General features: G+C 41.2%; 1 protein-coding gene across 5 annotated transcripts in view; it reads right to left on the reverse strand.

Moving 5' to 3' along the window:
- Positions 1–14,325, reverse strand: part of BTK (Bruton tyrosine kinase) — a 31,937-nt gene that overhangs the window by 6,545 nt on the left and 11,067 nt on the right. For all 5 annotated transcript variants that reach the window (XM_047843181.1, XM_047843184.1, XM_047843179.1 and 2 more), the window contains 11 exons: positions 13,027–13,095; positions 11,379–11,460; positions 5,258–5,386; positions 4,878–4,945; positions 3,752–3,939; positions 3,263–3,325; positions 2,633–2,687; positions 2,277–2,356; positions 1,991–2,118; positions 971–1,045; positions 323–494 (listed from right to left, as the gene is read on the reverse strand). In XM_047843181.1, coding sequence (XP_047699137.1) covers positions 323–494; positions 971–1,045; positions 1,991–2,118; positions 2,277–2,356; positions 2,633–2,687; positions 3,263–3,325; positions 3,752–3,939; positions 4,878–4,945; positions 5,258–5,386; positions 11,379–11,460; positions 13,027–13,095 — 1,109 coding nt within the window. The remainder of the gene's footprint in view (positions 1–322; positions 495–970; positions 1,046–1,990; positions 2,119–2,276; positions 2,357–2,632; positions 2,688–3,262; positions 3,326–3,751; positions 3,940–4,877; positions 4,946–5,257; positions 5,387–11,378; positions 11,461–13,026; positions 13,096–14,325) is intronic.

Raw genomic sequence — 14,325 nt, forward strand, 5'->3', positions numbered from 1 at the left:
TAGAACAGAAAATAAGCCCAGGGCTAACTGAATAATAAGGGTAATCAGAATCAGTCTTCCTTTTGAAATTTTCATTTTTCACATTTATCCTTAAATGCTACTGAGATGGTACAACCCTGTGATCAACACTATTATCAACCAATATCTAAGATAAGTGAATGATTACCTCAGCAGTTAGTATTCCCACCAATCAAAGATTGACCTCAGGCCCTGGTCCTAAATCTCTCCTACTCTAAGTCACCTTAAGCCACAGCGGAAACAGTCCTGGTAATTCCTAGACTCCAGCAACTGGATTGAGAGTTGAGTTTGGGCTGTAACTCACATCATGACTTTGGCTTCTTCAATGAACTCATCCTCGGACATGGAGCCTTCTTTGATCATCTTGATGGCCACATCATACTGGCCTCTCCATTTCCCATATTTCACTACCCCAAATTGTCCAGTCCCCAGCTCCTTTAAGAAGGTCAGGTCCTTTGGATCGATTTCCCATGATCCTATAACAACAAAGCCTTGATACGATTCTTTGGGAGTCATGTATGTATAATTCCTACAATAGATAAGAATCTCTACTAGGGGTAGTAATAGGCAAGTGGTAAAAAGGAAATGTTCAGGAGTACTAATGTCTCTTTGCCTGGGAAAATCTCAGGGACAGGGTGGTTACTGGTTGAAGGAATTGGAATTTTAGGTGCCAATTAGCCATAAAGGAAGGAGAAACTAGACAATCTGTTAAAATTCCTTTATGGTTATTTTTTTAACACAATTAAAAAATAATCCCTTTATGAATCTGTTTTTGCAGTCCCAGTAGGAGCCACCAGGGCAAGAAGAATTATTAAATAACTTGTTTGGCTTTGTTTTAATCTTCCTTGAGGCAGCTGGTGCAGAACAATGTGCTGCAAGGTCTAATTGGGTCTGCCAAAGGTGGTCCTTGCAACTGATCAGTCCACCCTACCCTAGAGAAATAAGAAGTTACCGTAGCCCAGGCCTGCAGTGGAAGGTGCATTCTTGTTTTGTTGAGACACTGGATATTTGAGCCTAGATATGAGTCCTGAAACATACAAAGAGGGTCATGCTGCTGGTGCAGTGTAGGAGGTGGGATGTCATACACACCCTCACTTAAAGCCTTACACTTCTGATATTTATCTTTCTGGTACATTTTGAATCCCAGAAGATCTTCACGAGCCCAAATTTTTCTGGAAGTTTCTCCTTTCACAAAAGGATTTTCAGAAAAAAAAGAGATAAATACTAATTGAAATACACTCCCCACTGCCTTGCATGGGGATAGCAGACAGCAACAAGTCTTCTCAATGTATTCATGCCCTCATCAATCTCCCAGTTTTTCAAATGCCTACCAGACTTAGAAACTGTCTTCTGATATTTTCTAATCTGTATGTTCTTTGAGGGCAAGGACCTTGACTAATTACTGTGTTCTCCTCCAGTATCAAGAAAACTGCTGAGGTTGGGGCGCCTGGGTGGCGCAGTCGGTTAAGCGTCCGACTTCAGCCAGGGCACGATCTCGCGGTCCGTGAGTTCGAGCCCCGCGTCAGGCTCTGGGCTGATGGCTCGGAGCCTGGAGCCTGTTTCTGATTCTGTGTCTCCCTCTCTCTCTGCCCCTCCCCCGTTCATGCTCTGTCTCTCTCTGTCCCAAAAATAAATAAACGCTGAAAAAAAAATTAATAAAAAAAAAAAAAAGAAAACTGCTGAGGACACAATAGGAACTCAATGAATACTTGCTGATTTATTAGTTACCAGTATCTTCTATGTCTTTCCTTACCACTGAGATTCAGTCACCAAATAAGAAGTCAGTCTGTACTGGGTGTAAAGTCTGCCTTTGACTGCCTCTTTACTTGACCTCTACCCAGCATCATAAGGGTTTTCTTTCACAGCTAATTTTCACTGCTTTGTGAGGCTTTTTGTCCCCTCACCACTTTGTCCTGAATTGCTTCTACTGGTTCTTGTCACACCCTTCTTCTCTGGTACCCCTGATACTCACCTGCAGAGTTATGCTGATGGTAGTTAATGAGTTCAGGGATGGTGCTGAAAAGGTGCTTCTCAGCCAGGTAATACTGGCTCTGAGGTGTGGAACACACAACATAATGGCGTATCACCCCTTGAGAGTCCCTAAGGAAGTGGGTGCTGAGTCAGCAACTTGAGAACAAAGGTCAGCAGGACCCAAAGTAAAGTGAATTTTGAGTTTATGGCACACAGGTAGTAGGAGAGGCACACTATTAAAGAACCCCTCCCCTTTGTCCCCAGGGCCTTGGAACAGTAATGCTCACCCTGTAGATTTAGCAAACACAGACACAGTATATTTTCCTGCTTTGCTGGAGTCTCTGACAATGAAACCTCCTTCTTTCCCCTGAAACAATGAAAAAGAAGCTGACTTTAAGGAGGAAGTGGTGCTCACACCTGCATCCCACCTGCCCAAACCTGAGAGAAAACTGAAGCCTTGATTTTACTGCCAAGTTCCATGTTTGAGCTGCAGCCTCATTGCTTTTGATACTGAAAAGTGTAATTGAGACCCCCCAAAATAAAATGACAGCCTTGACACTGCCTTGCCTTGAGGTGACAGATAGAAGCAAGCCCTCACTTGTTGTGCAAGGAGAATGCCATTTGCCTGTGGTCACACACTTACCTCTTGCTTTAGCAGTTGCTCAGCTTGACTCCGAGTCATGTGTTTAGAATACCACCTGTAAAGGGAGAATGCTTCAGTGGCTCTTAGGCCACAGGGTTAGCAGCTTAGAGGTTACAGCACTTTTCACGGCTCGTCTATGCCAGTGGTTCAGTCAGTTCAATTAACTCCTATTTATTGAGTACCTATCATGTGCATAGCACACAGCATCCCTTTCCCAAAGACTGGTTGGAAATGAAGAGCACAGGACAAAAGGCAAAAGGGTTCAAGGAAGGGATTAGGGACAGGACATTCAAGGATAATCCATTTACATGATTAGGGAGAAAGGAAAACAACACAAGTTTGACGTTTTCACCCTTTCTTATCAAATTGTCAAATACTTTTCTTTGAATGGTTCTTCTGAATTTGGGTAGGTGAGGTTGTGTGATGACCTCTCCAGCTCTCATAAGAAAAGAGTGTTTGGGGTGAGGGTAAGACATACCCACTGACTTAGGGTGGTGGCATCATTTGACCCAGTTGGCAGTGGCTTTAGTAAGTATCTTAAAATAAAAATTTTACTGAAAGTATAAGAATGTATACATTATATTCCATTCGTCTGGGAAGACTGTGTGCTGGGAACATAAGCATACTCACTCATACATTTCTATGGAGTCTTCTGCTTCGGTGACATAGTTACTAGGGATGTAGCCTTCCTGCCTGTAGAGGAGACAGTGTGGTATATCATCCAGTACTTCCCATCCTGGCAGGGGCGGGGGATACAGATTCATATGCCTGTATCCCCTGGCTCAGAACAGATCTCAAATGGAGGTATATAAACCACATTCCTCCCTCAAAGAGGATCATGTCACTGATGCATGGCTAAGCCAGTGAAGTGTGTAGCTTCTGCATGTGCAGCGCTGATTATATGCACATGACAACATATGGGCCATACCTTGTAGGCTCCAAGAGGTGGCCACAAGTAGAGCTGCACTCTGGGAAGTACTTGGCAGGACAGCATAGTCACTTTGGTGTGGGAAGAACAACTTCTGATTGGGATACTGAACGGGGGAATCATGCTGCAAGATTTTGCATGTGTGTGGAGAAGGTGGGCACAAGGCTCCAGAAGGGCTGGAGTGGACTCACCCATTTTTATCCCGCGCTCTCCACCAGGGTAAGTTGCTCTCCTCCAGGATAAAATACTCATCACCCTTTCGTAGCTGTAGATCATTTGCATTCATTGGCATATAATCATAAAGGGCTACAACCTTTTTCAGCTCACTTGTAGAGGGAGGTGCTGCTGTTGGCTCAGGGGGCAGAGGCTTTTTCAAGATCTGTGTATTTGAGGAGGAAAAAGTAGGGGATTTTGGCTAGATATCAAACCCTCTCCTCTTCTCCCCCAACTCTCAGGCTTACTAGAGACACCAGTCTAACCTAAATCAGGAATTTAAAAAAATGTTTATTCAGCATTTATTCAACCAGTTTTCAAGTATCTATGCTGGCTTCTCAGACTGGAGTGCACATCAGAATCATCTAGAGAGTGGGTAATAATCATAGGCTGTTTCCTATATCAATAGTGTCAACATATCTGGGGATGGGACCCAGGCACCAGTATTTTTAAAACTTCCCAGACAAAAACCATGAACAGTCATGATCTAGAAACCTTGGCATTAAACAAGTACATGGATCTACTAAGTGGCTCCAAATCTTAGTTTCCTTGTTTGTAAAATGAGCATAATAACTCCAGCCCTGCTTACTCATAAAATATGAGAAAGAGGTTTTTAGATTTCAAAAAGTAACCAAAAAATCAATAATAATATACTAGTGGTAGGATCAAATATTGGGTATATGGGTTTTCACTGTTAAATTCTTACAACTCTATGTTTGAAAATATTTTTCACTTAAAAATATCAGGCTTTGTTTTGTTTTAAAGAGTTGATTGGATTAAATCATTGCCAAGAGCTTTGCAATAGCCCTCTATCTTACCACTGAATAGGAAGTCCTAATTAGGACAAATCCCATGTTTCCTCAAGAACACCAATTAACATTACTAAGTCCCCTGGGAGTTCTAAGACTAGTGTGCTTTCAGGGTGTGACTGTAAGTTTCTCTTTTTTTAATTTTTAATTTTATTTTTAAATTAATCTCTACACCCAACATGGGGCTTGAACTCATGACCCCAAGATCAAGAGTCACATGCTCTACCGACTGAGCTACCCAGGTGCCCCTGTAAGTTTCTATTTAAACAGTAGCAGCACCAATTTCCCTGTATACCTGGTCCTCCTCAGGTGTGGGAGGAAGGGGCTTTTTCGTCTTTCGGTGAGAACTCCCAGGTTTTAAACCTACAAAGTAAGAAACCAGTTTTGATATAGAATGCATCTTAGGAAAGGGCCCAGGGACAGATTTGATTAGGAACTTAGCTTTTGTATACATTACCTTTAGGAAAGTTATAAAAAGTCTAAGTGCATACAGCCCTGTACCAGGTTGCACAGCTTGGACAGCAGAGTGCCAGCAGGATTTCGGCCCCAGCTAAACCCCTCTCCCAGGCCCCTTTGTGCAGTGGGCAAAATGTACAAACCTGGGTTTGACAGACCCTTGAAAGGGTGGTGGATAGGGTCAAAAGAGGGAGAAGTTATATTGATCAGATCTCTTACTTCCATTCCTATTCTCCAAAATTTGGCAGCCCATAGCATTTTTGGCTGTCTGAGAGCAGCAGAGATACTGCCCATCGATCCAGAAGCAAGGATGGTATTTCTGTGCCAGATCACTGTTGTACCGGATTACTGTAATGGGAGAGAGAGAGAAAGAGATCACATCTGAAATTCCAAAGAATCCACCATTTGCATGTTTTCCTCTTTGACTAAGGTTAGTGGTGAGCTCCAAACAACTGCCCCTTCCTCAGGACCAGTTGGCTCATATCCCTGTCCCTGGAGAGTTCTTGTGCAGTCCTCTTCAGTGGTCTCTCATGATGACTATCTCCTGACTACTGTGGTAAGAATATCTATGTGTCCAGAGCCCCAGAACAACAACAACAAAATATATATGTTCTCTGTTTTCCCAGTAACCATTACAATATTCCTGTAAGGGAACGTGTTGATTATGGTGTTCTTTTCCAGATACAGGAAACAATAAGCCCATGCCAAACTCACTCCAGTTCTCAACATGCCAATGTCCCAGCTACCTGAGTGGTCTTTTAGAGATACCTACTTTAGTGAGATTATCTGCATCAGGCTTTCCATGTTCATAGAATAGACAATAGAATGGAGCTCAGGAGCAAATGAAGTGATTCTGCCTCTAAGAATAAACATGGTTCCGGTCTTCCTAGGGCCACCAAGGTGGGTTCAGCTCATTGTGGGAGATAAACACAGCACCTCCATTTCCTTCACAGAGTCATGAGGTTCAAAATGTCTCCCAGAAGCCAAAGTACTTTGCAAAGAATAGAGTGGTTTGCAGATAGGAGGAATTGGTATTACTGTTTTTAATACTGTGGCATCTCAAGAACCTGAGCATGAAGTCAATTAGATAAGTCATCCATGGGATCAAGTTGTCAGATAACAGAGCCAAGACAACTGAAATAATTGACAATAGCTATCATTGGGACAAAAAGACTTTGGCTGGTCTAAAAATATGCACATTTGAGGACTTGCACATTTCAGCCTTTACTGCTAAGGAGAAGCCCATGTAACTTTTTTTTTTTTTTTTAAGATAAAAACAAGGCAGGGGTGCCTGGGTGGCTCAGCTGGTTGAATGTCCAACTTCAGCTCAGGTCATGATCTTGCAGTTGACGAGTTCGAGCCCCGCATTAGGCTCTGTGCTGACAGCTCAGAGCCTGGAGCCTGCTTCAGATTCTGTGTCTCCCTCTCTCTCTGCCCCTTCCCTGCTCATGCTCTGTCTCTCTCTGTCTCAAAAATAAATATTAAAAAATTTTAAAAAAACAAGGGAAATTTTTCCTCTGTAGAGACCAACTCAAGTCCTTAAGAGCTTGCTAGTCTCACTCCATTCATTCACTTAAGACTTTGAGGGAAGCCTAGAAGCTTCTGGTGGCCAGGTGCATTTCACAGGCAAATTAACAAAAGTGCTGGTTTTTTTAAAGTACTATTGTGATACTTTTCTAAACATGGATTGGAGGACTTCTAACCACTGTTCCCTGCTTAACCTCATCCTTTACTTTCTCAGCACTCCCCTTCACCATCATACCAGGTACAGGGTGGTGGGACCTAGTCAGATGGAGGTGCAAGCTAAGGGGCTGCATTGTCTCTAGAGAATTTTAAAACACTAGTAAAACCAACCAGAAGTCTGTCTTTTATTATTACCAGGCACTGGCAATTCTGAACAACATTCCAGATGTCAGCCAGGACTGATCACTCTCACTACCTCCATTCTCTGCCCCTCTCTCCTCCCACCATTACTCTTCACCCAGGGATTTGAAGGCCCTCTGGTGCAGGCCTGCACACTGGCAGACCAGAATTCTTAACCAATAACTGGCTGCTCTACAAAACGAAGCTATGCTAATATGCGGATGAAGGCACATAATGCTTTCTGCCCTCTCTCCCTACAGAAGACTCATTAAGAACTCACCCTACATTGCTAAATAATGCCTGCCTCTTACAGGGTCCCTTGAAGACGACACCCTTTCTCTTGCTGGCTAATCCAGAACTGGTATTTCCAGCTACCTAGGAGGGAATTTCAAAAACATTCATCTGTTATGGACTAAATGTTTATGTCCCCCCTGCCTTGAAATTCGTATGATGAAGCCACTCAATGCGATAGTATTAGGAGATGGAGGCTTAGGGAGGTAATTAGGTCATAAGAATGGAGTCCTCATGATGGGATTAGTGCCCTTATAAGAAGAGACAAGAGAGAGAGATTCTGTCTCTCTCTGCCATAGGAAAACAGAGGGAGAAAGTGGCCATTCTGCAAGCCAGGCAGAGGGTTCTCACCAGAAACCAAATCCACTGGCATATTGATCTTGGACTCCCCAGATTCCAGAATGGTGATAAATCAACGTTTTTTGTTTAAGCCACCTGGTCTATGGTATTTTTTATTACAGCCTGAACTAAGGCAGTGTCCAAGTGAGAGGGCCAGGAAAGACTACTTCACCAATGCATAGGGCCAACTCTGTCTGGGAAGCACTAATGGTTGATGCACTTTCTCCAAGTACTTGATGGGCTGGTCTCTCATGTTCATATTTATCAGGATAATGTCTAAAATTCTGTTTCATTATGAATGAGTTCTTCCTCCCTATATTAGTTGTTTCAGTTTTGTCAATGCCACTCTTTCTTTCATGTTTGGTGAGGTCAGGACTTTTGCTTATTTTTGAAGTTGCAATTAGGAGAGGATCTATTAAGCTTGTCCAAACCAATATTCTACAGTGAATGTAGACACATATCTGTGGTGCTATAACATTAAAGTGCCCACTGTTGTGTTCAAGGAAATGGAAGGAGAGAGCCCAAGTCCTCAGGGATACAACCTCTGCATGGAAAGTGCCACTGAAAAAAGAAGGCAGCTGGATATGGGGTACCTGAAGCCCTACTTTTAAATGGAGGTATAACTTACACATAATGAAGTGTGCAATCTAAGATATACAACTAGCCACATTTGTCTACAACCATTTAACCACCACTCTGATCCAGGACCTCAGAAGGCTCCCTCAGGCACTTTAATAGCCAATAACCCTGCAGAGGTAGCCAGTACTCAGATGAAGTCTCCTTCTCATGCCTGTGATTTTCAACTGCTGCATTTTATCCTACAGTGGGATAACTTATCCCTAGAGTAGGACTTTATGCCTCCTAGATTATCTCACAATTGGCATTGCAGAACCTGGGGCTGTCTTGGTATTGTTACGACTTGCACCTAAATCCCCTAGCAACTATGGTATTTTGTTGCAAGTTGCCTACTTTTTTGGGTCATATTGTCAGCCCAAGCAGGTTCAAGAAGACATACACCCAGGTGTAGAACAACTGGAAATGAAATGCCTTCAGAAACACAAGAGAAGAAAAGGCAAAATTGTACCTTCCCACACTACCTATCCACACTAATAACCCAACTCAAATGGTAGTGTTTTCTACTTGTTTTGGCTTTATTTTTACTGTTGTTGTAGTTTTACTTACCTAATGAACTTTAATAGTAGTGCATAATCAGCATTATAAGTTTGCCATTTGAGTTAATAAGCCAAGTTTACAAGCTGGATATTCTTTTTTTTTATTTTCTTAATGATTATTTATTTATTTTGAGAGAGAGACAGAGAGGAGAGAGAAAGAGAGAGAGAGCTCAAACAGGAGATGGGCAGAGAGAGAGGGAGAGAGAAACAATCCCAAACAGACTCTGCAGTGCCAGTGTAGAGCCCAACACCGGGCTCAATCTCACAAACTGTGAGATCATGACCTGAGCCAAAATCAAGAGTCAGACCCTTAACGGACTGAGCTACCCAGGCGCCCCACACACTGGATATTCAGTCGTTGCTAATACCTCGAATATAGTGGACACTCAGTAAATATTTGTTAGGCTAACTTATGACTGGTTTTGAAATTAGTAGTTTAAGTGTCAGGGAGTTACTAACTTGCATGTGTCACTTTTTTTTCTCTTCTGGTTCTTGCTCAGTATGTCCCACTTTCCCCTATTTCCAAACTAACTCCTAGCTGTCCATCAACATGGAGCCCTAGTTAGTGGTGGCTGTATACTCTTACAGAAAAATCAGTGAGCATAACCATTGGTCCCTTTCTGCATTCAAGTCACTGTATTAAGCACTGTGGAGAGAAACCAAAGAAATACAAGCATATATGCCTTCTGTGTGCTCATTTTGTACCCCTAGGGCTAAATCAGGCCTCTTACCTCAAAACATGCCCCCCCAAAAAATCCCAAGAACTGGACTTTGTGGTATAAGATATCACCAATTTGCCGTCTCAACATGGCCTTACTCTAGAATATCTTGCAGCTAACTACAGGTATAACTTCTGGGCTTGAGAACAAACCAGCATGAAACTATGTACTAAACTTAGGCTCTGGAATCATTCAGACCTAGGGATATGGTAAAAATACAGGCTTTACCATCAAGTGTGCCCATGAATGTGACCATGAGCAGGTTACTGAACCTCTTTGAACCTCAGTTCCCTCATCTATAAATAGGGGAATAATACATACTTCATAAACTTATGAGAATTAAAAGCTAGTACATTTGAAGCACTTGGCACAGAGCTTGGTACATAATAAGTGCTTATTAAGCGTTGTTATTTTTTTATTTTTAAAGTTTATTTATTTAGCTATTTATTTGTTTTGAGAGAGAGAGAGACAGCACACGCCAGGGAAGGGCAGAGAAAGGGAGGGAGAGAAAGATTCCTAAGCAGGCTCTGAGCTGCCAGCACAGAGCCCGATTCAGGGCTCAAACTCATGAACTGCAAAATCATGACCTGAGCCGAAACCAAGAGTTGGACACTTAACCGACTGAGCCACCCAGGCACCCCTATTATTGTTGTTTTAACCCACGGTTGCTGTGAGAATTAAATGAGACAATAAATATAAGGTACCTAGCTTGGTGTATGGCACATAGCAAGAATACAATAAATGACCCCTTTCTTCCTTTCTCCTCTCCTCTTTCAGCTTGAAAGATTTGGTGATTTTTATTTTGGCCAATCAGACTTGCACTCAAGGGAGTGAACAAGGGTGGTATGGTGAGCCACCGAATATCAGAATCTAAATGTTAACAAAAAGGGCTGTCGTGCAATAACCCAACCATGCTGTTATCAGTCTGCCATCCTTCCTGTTTCTCTAGGCAGCCTTTCCTGATGTCAACTCAACCAGTTAATCTCTCAGTCACTTGACATGTGGCTATATATACACACAAATATGTGTGCATGCATCCTGTGCTGCAAGACTTTAGAGTCAAGTTTATCTGAGCATGTTGTATGGTCTTTGTGAAATGCTGAAACTATGCAAGTTTAAGTCCTCACAAAACAAGGAACATGAAATAGTTCCTTAGAAAATATTTACCCATGAAAGAGATGTACCATGCTTTCCTATACAGTGTTTTATAGTTTTCCATGTGTTTTCATAAACATTATATCATTTGATCATTAAGACAACCCTGGAGGTAGGTATGGCAGGTACCATTATTATTTCTATTCCAGAAGAAGAAACTAAGCTTCAAAAGGAGCTTGTTGGCCTACTTGCTAGAGGTCACCCAGTTTATTAGTGGCAGAAGAGGGCTTGGAAGAAGCTTCTCTGCTCTGACTTCAAGCATTCTCATAATCATCTAAGTTTTGGGAACTAGATATTTTATAGTTAGGATTTGAAATATTGCAATAACCATTGAATGCCATACCACCCTTATAGTTGGTGGAAAGAGCGGGACTATTTTATAGATAGGGAAATAGAGGTGCCTACAACTACAGAATTGCACTAGAGAGATAATGGTGGAACTGCATTGAAACTCTTTGTCTTGTACATTATCTTTTATTCATATAATGGAAGGAAAGGAGTTTAATAACTCAATTGTATCACTAATATTGGATAAAATACAATTTATCGTCTTCTTTCCTTCCTCCCTCCCTGTCTTCCTCCTTCCCGCCTCCCTCCTCTCTTTCCTTTTGTCTCTTCCACCTCTTCTCTTTTTTCTCTGTCACCTCCCTCCTTCCATCCATTCTTCTTTAGTCTCTCCTTTTCTCCCTCCCTCCCTCTTTCCCTGTCCCCCTGCTCCTTTCTCTCTTCTTTCTCTCCCTCTCCCTCTCCTTTTTTCCCTTCTTTCTTTGAAAACTAGTTTATTTTCAAAATAATTCTCACCATTTTTGAGCTGATGAATCCAACGCTTCCTCAGTTCTTCAGTTGGGGAGAAGACATAAAGAGGCCCTTCATCATATACAACCTGAGGCAATGGACACACAGACTTCAGCAGTTAGGATTCAGAAAAAAGAAGAAAATTTTTGAAAGAAATAATCTTAAGCTACAACTTTGTATATTCATAGTGGAAAACAAAGAAAGTTAGGGTCTTCAGTCAGCAGTGGAGTTGGGGTCATGTGAGCTGTCTGATAAATTCCTGAACAAATTAATATCCAGGGTAGTAGGACTTACGGGCTCTTAGCTTTTTAAATGGTCCTAGATCCTCTTGACCTGTGTTTCAATTTGTGTGTAAACATAGTTCATAATATTTCCCTCTACTCATGATGGAGACAGGATTTGTGTTTATCCAACAAAAAATATGTTATGATCTTATTAAACTTTGTGTTTGTATAGGAGAGAATTGAAGTAATGATTTGTATAACTTAAGTCTTCATCAGTACATATGGATTATAATATGTAACAAAATTTTAACTCAGAGCTAATTTTCCTCCCATGCCCTAGTGGCCTCCCATTGCCAAAATAAACCAAGTTTGGAACCACAAAAGAGTAAAGTATATATTTACTTCAAAAAGAGTAAAGTATATATTAAGCATTGTCATCAAATCAAACAGTATTTTTTAAAAACTTCACATGTACAAGGCATTGTGTTTGGTATTGTAGAGGTGCATGAAACATGTGGTTCCAATCCTCATAGACATTACATATTGGATTCTGAAATCAAATGTAAATTAATTTGAATTAATTAATGGTATTATCCACTAGCCCAGCCAAACAACATCATCTTGTTGAAAAACAACAGTTGTAAAAACAATGTCTAAAACACTCCTCCTTCATAGGTTTTGTAAATTTTGATACAGTCAAGGATGTGAACAAGATCCTTGCAAATTTTTCTTTTTGCTTGTTAGTCTTGCTGTGCTCATAAATCCATGACAGAAAGCCCCCTCCCCTGAGACTTTCCACTTCCTTTTCTGGCTTTCACTGTTTGCAGAGGCTGCTATATTCACAACATATGACCTACAGAGTTTTCAGGATGTAAGCAAGCCAAACTGAAGGTTGAATCTGAAGCTCTTGCTCTCCCTCATGGATTAAAATGCACCTATGAAACAGATATCTATGTGGCTTTTCAGTTATTTCAGACTTGAATAGAATTTAGGTTTATGTATAAGTCTAATAAGCCTTCCCCATACTTAACTTCCTAATACTACTCCTTCCCTCCCCTTTTCTGTCTTTTCAACCCACATGACCACCATTAGACAGATAGGCAGAACCAGAAGGAAGTGAAATGCTCACTCAACAGAGCATCTTTCTTAATGTAGTTACCATAGACAAGACACGCCATAATACAATTACTGCCATTATGGATTCTGTTTGAGGTGCAGGGACTAAAAGGTACTGTGTTAAATTGGGAAAATAGAAAAAAAAAAACAAACAAACACTCTTAGCCCATGTCAGTGTCATTTCTCACTTGAGTGTCCTTATCCACCTCAACTTCTGTTCACTGGGACCTAGTATTTTTCACTGTGCCGTGCACCCCATCCCTAATTATTACATTACAGGTACCTTTGAGAGCTGGTGAGAGAAAATACCTTACCTGGAAGGGATAAGGGAACCTTTCAATGATTGAAATCTGTTCCATTTCACTGGATTCTTCACCCCTTCTCTGCAATGAAAGAAGAAAGCACATGCCACTGTGGAAAACAGTGTGGAAGTTCCTTAAAAAGTTAAAAATAGAACTACCTTATGATCCAGCAATTGCACTACTTGTCATTTACCCAAAGAATACAAAAACGCTAATTCAAAGGGACACATGCACCCCTATGTTTATAGCAGTATTACTTAAATAGCTGAGATATGGAAGCAGCTGAAGTGTCCATCCATTAATAAATGGTTAAAGAAGATGTGATATATAGATATAGATATAGATATAGATATAGACATATAGATGTGTGTGTGTGTATACACACACATACAATGGAATATTATTCATCCATTAAAAAGAGTGAAATCTTGCCATTTGAAGCATGGATGGAACTAGAGAGTATAATGCCAAGTAAAGTAAGTTGGACAGAGAAGGACAAAAAACATATGATTTCACTTAATATGGAATTTAAGAAACAAAATAAACAAGCAAAGGAAAAAATGAGAGAGAAAGAGAGAGAGAGAGAGAGAGAGAGAGAGAGTCAAAGCAAGAAACAGATAAGTATAGAGAACAATTTGGTGGTTACCAGAGGGGAGGTGGGTGGGTGTTGGGTTAAACCGGTGATGGAAATTAAGGAGTGCACTTGTGATGAGCTCAGGGAAAGTATGGAACTATTGAATTACTATACTGTACACCTGAAACTAATATAACACTGCCTGTTAGCTAACTAGAATTAAAATAACAACTTAAGGGTGCCTGGGTAGCTCAGTCGGTTGGGCATCCGACTTGGGCTCAGGTCGTGATCTCATGCCTTGTGAGTTTGAGCCCCACGTCGGGCTCTGTGATGACAGCTCAGAGCCTGGAGCCTGCTTTGGATTCTCTCTCTCTGCCTCTCCCCTGCTCATTCTCTGTCTCTCAAAAATAAACATTAAAAAAAAACTTAAAAAAGAAGAGAGCATGGTTGTTAATTGATACATTGCTGTCTTTTGGATTTCCTTGGGTACTGGGAGTCCTTTGCAGTGGCTCCAGAAGACATTCCTGCACAGACAATTCTTATTAGAGATTGCTTCCTTTAACCCAATAGGGACACATATCCATAAGAACCAGCACATACGTGTTCAAAAAAAAAAAAAAACTTCACACATTTCAAACCATCAAGGAAAGGGAGGTCACTCAATCAGTGGTGCTGGGACAAACATTTTACCACTAATATTGGTATGTGTGTTGAGGGAGAGTTAGGTGGCTATTTCA

The sequence above is a fragment of the Prionailurus viverrinus genome, chromosome X (genome assembly GCF_022837055.1).
Source record: "Prionailurus viverrinus isolate Anna chromosome X, UM_Priviv_1.0, whole genome shotgun sequence".
In the NCBI taxonomy this organism is placed as follows: Eukaryota; Metazoa; Chordata; class Mammalia; order Carnivora; family Felidae; genus Prionailurus; species Prionailurus viverrinus.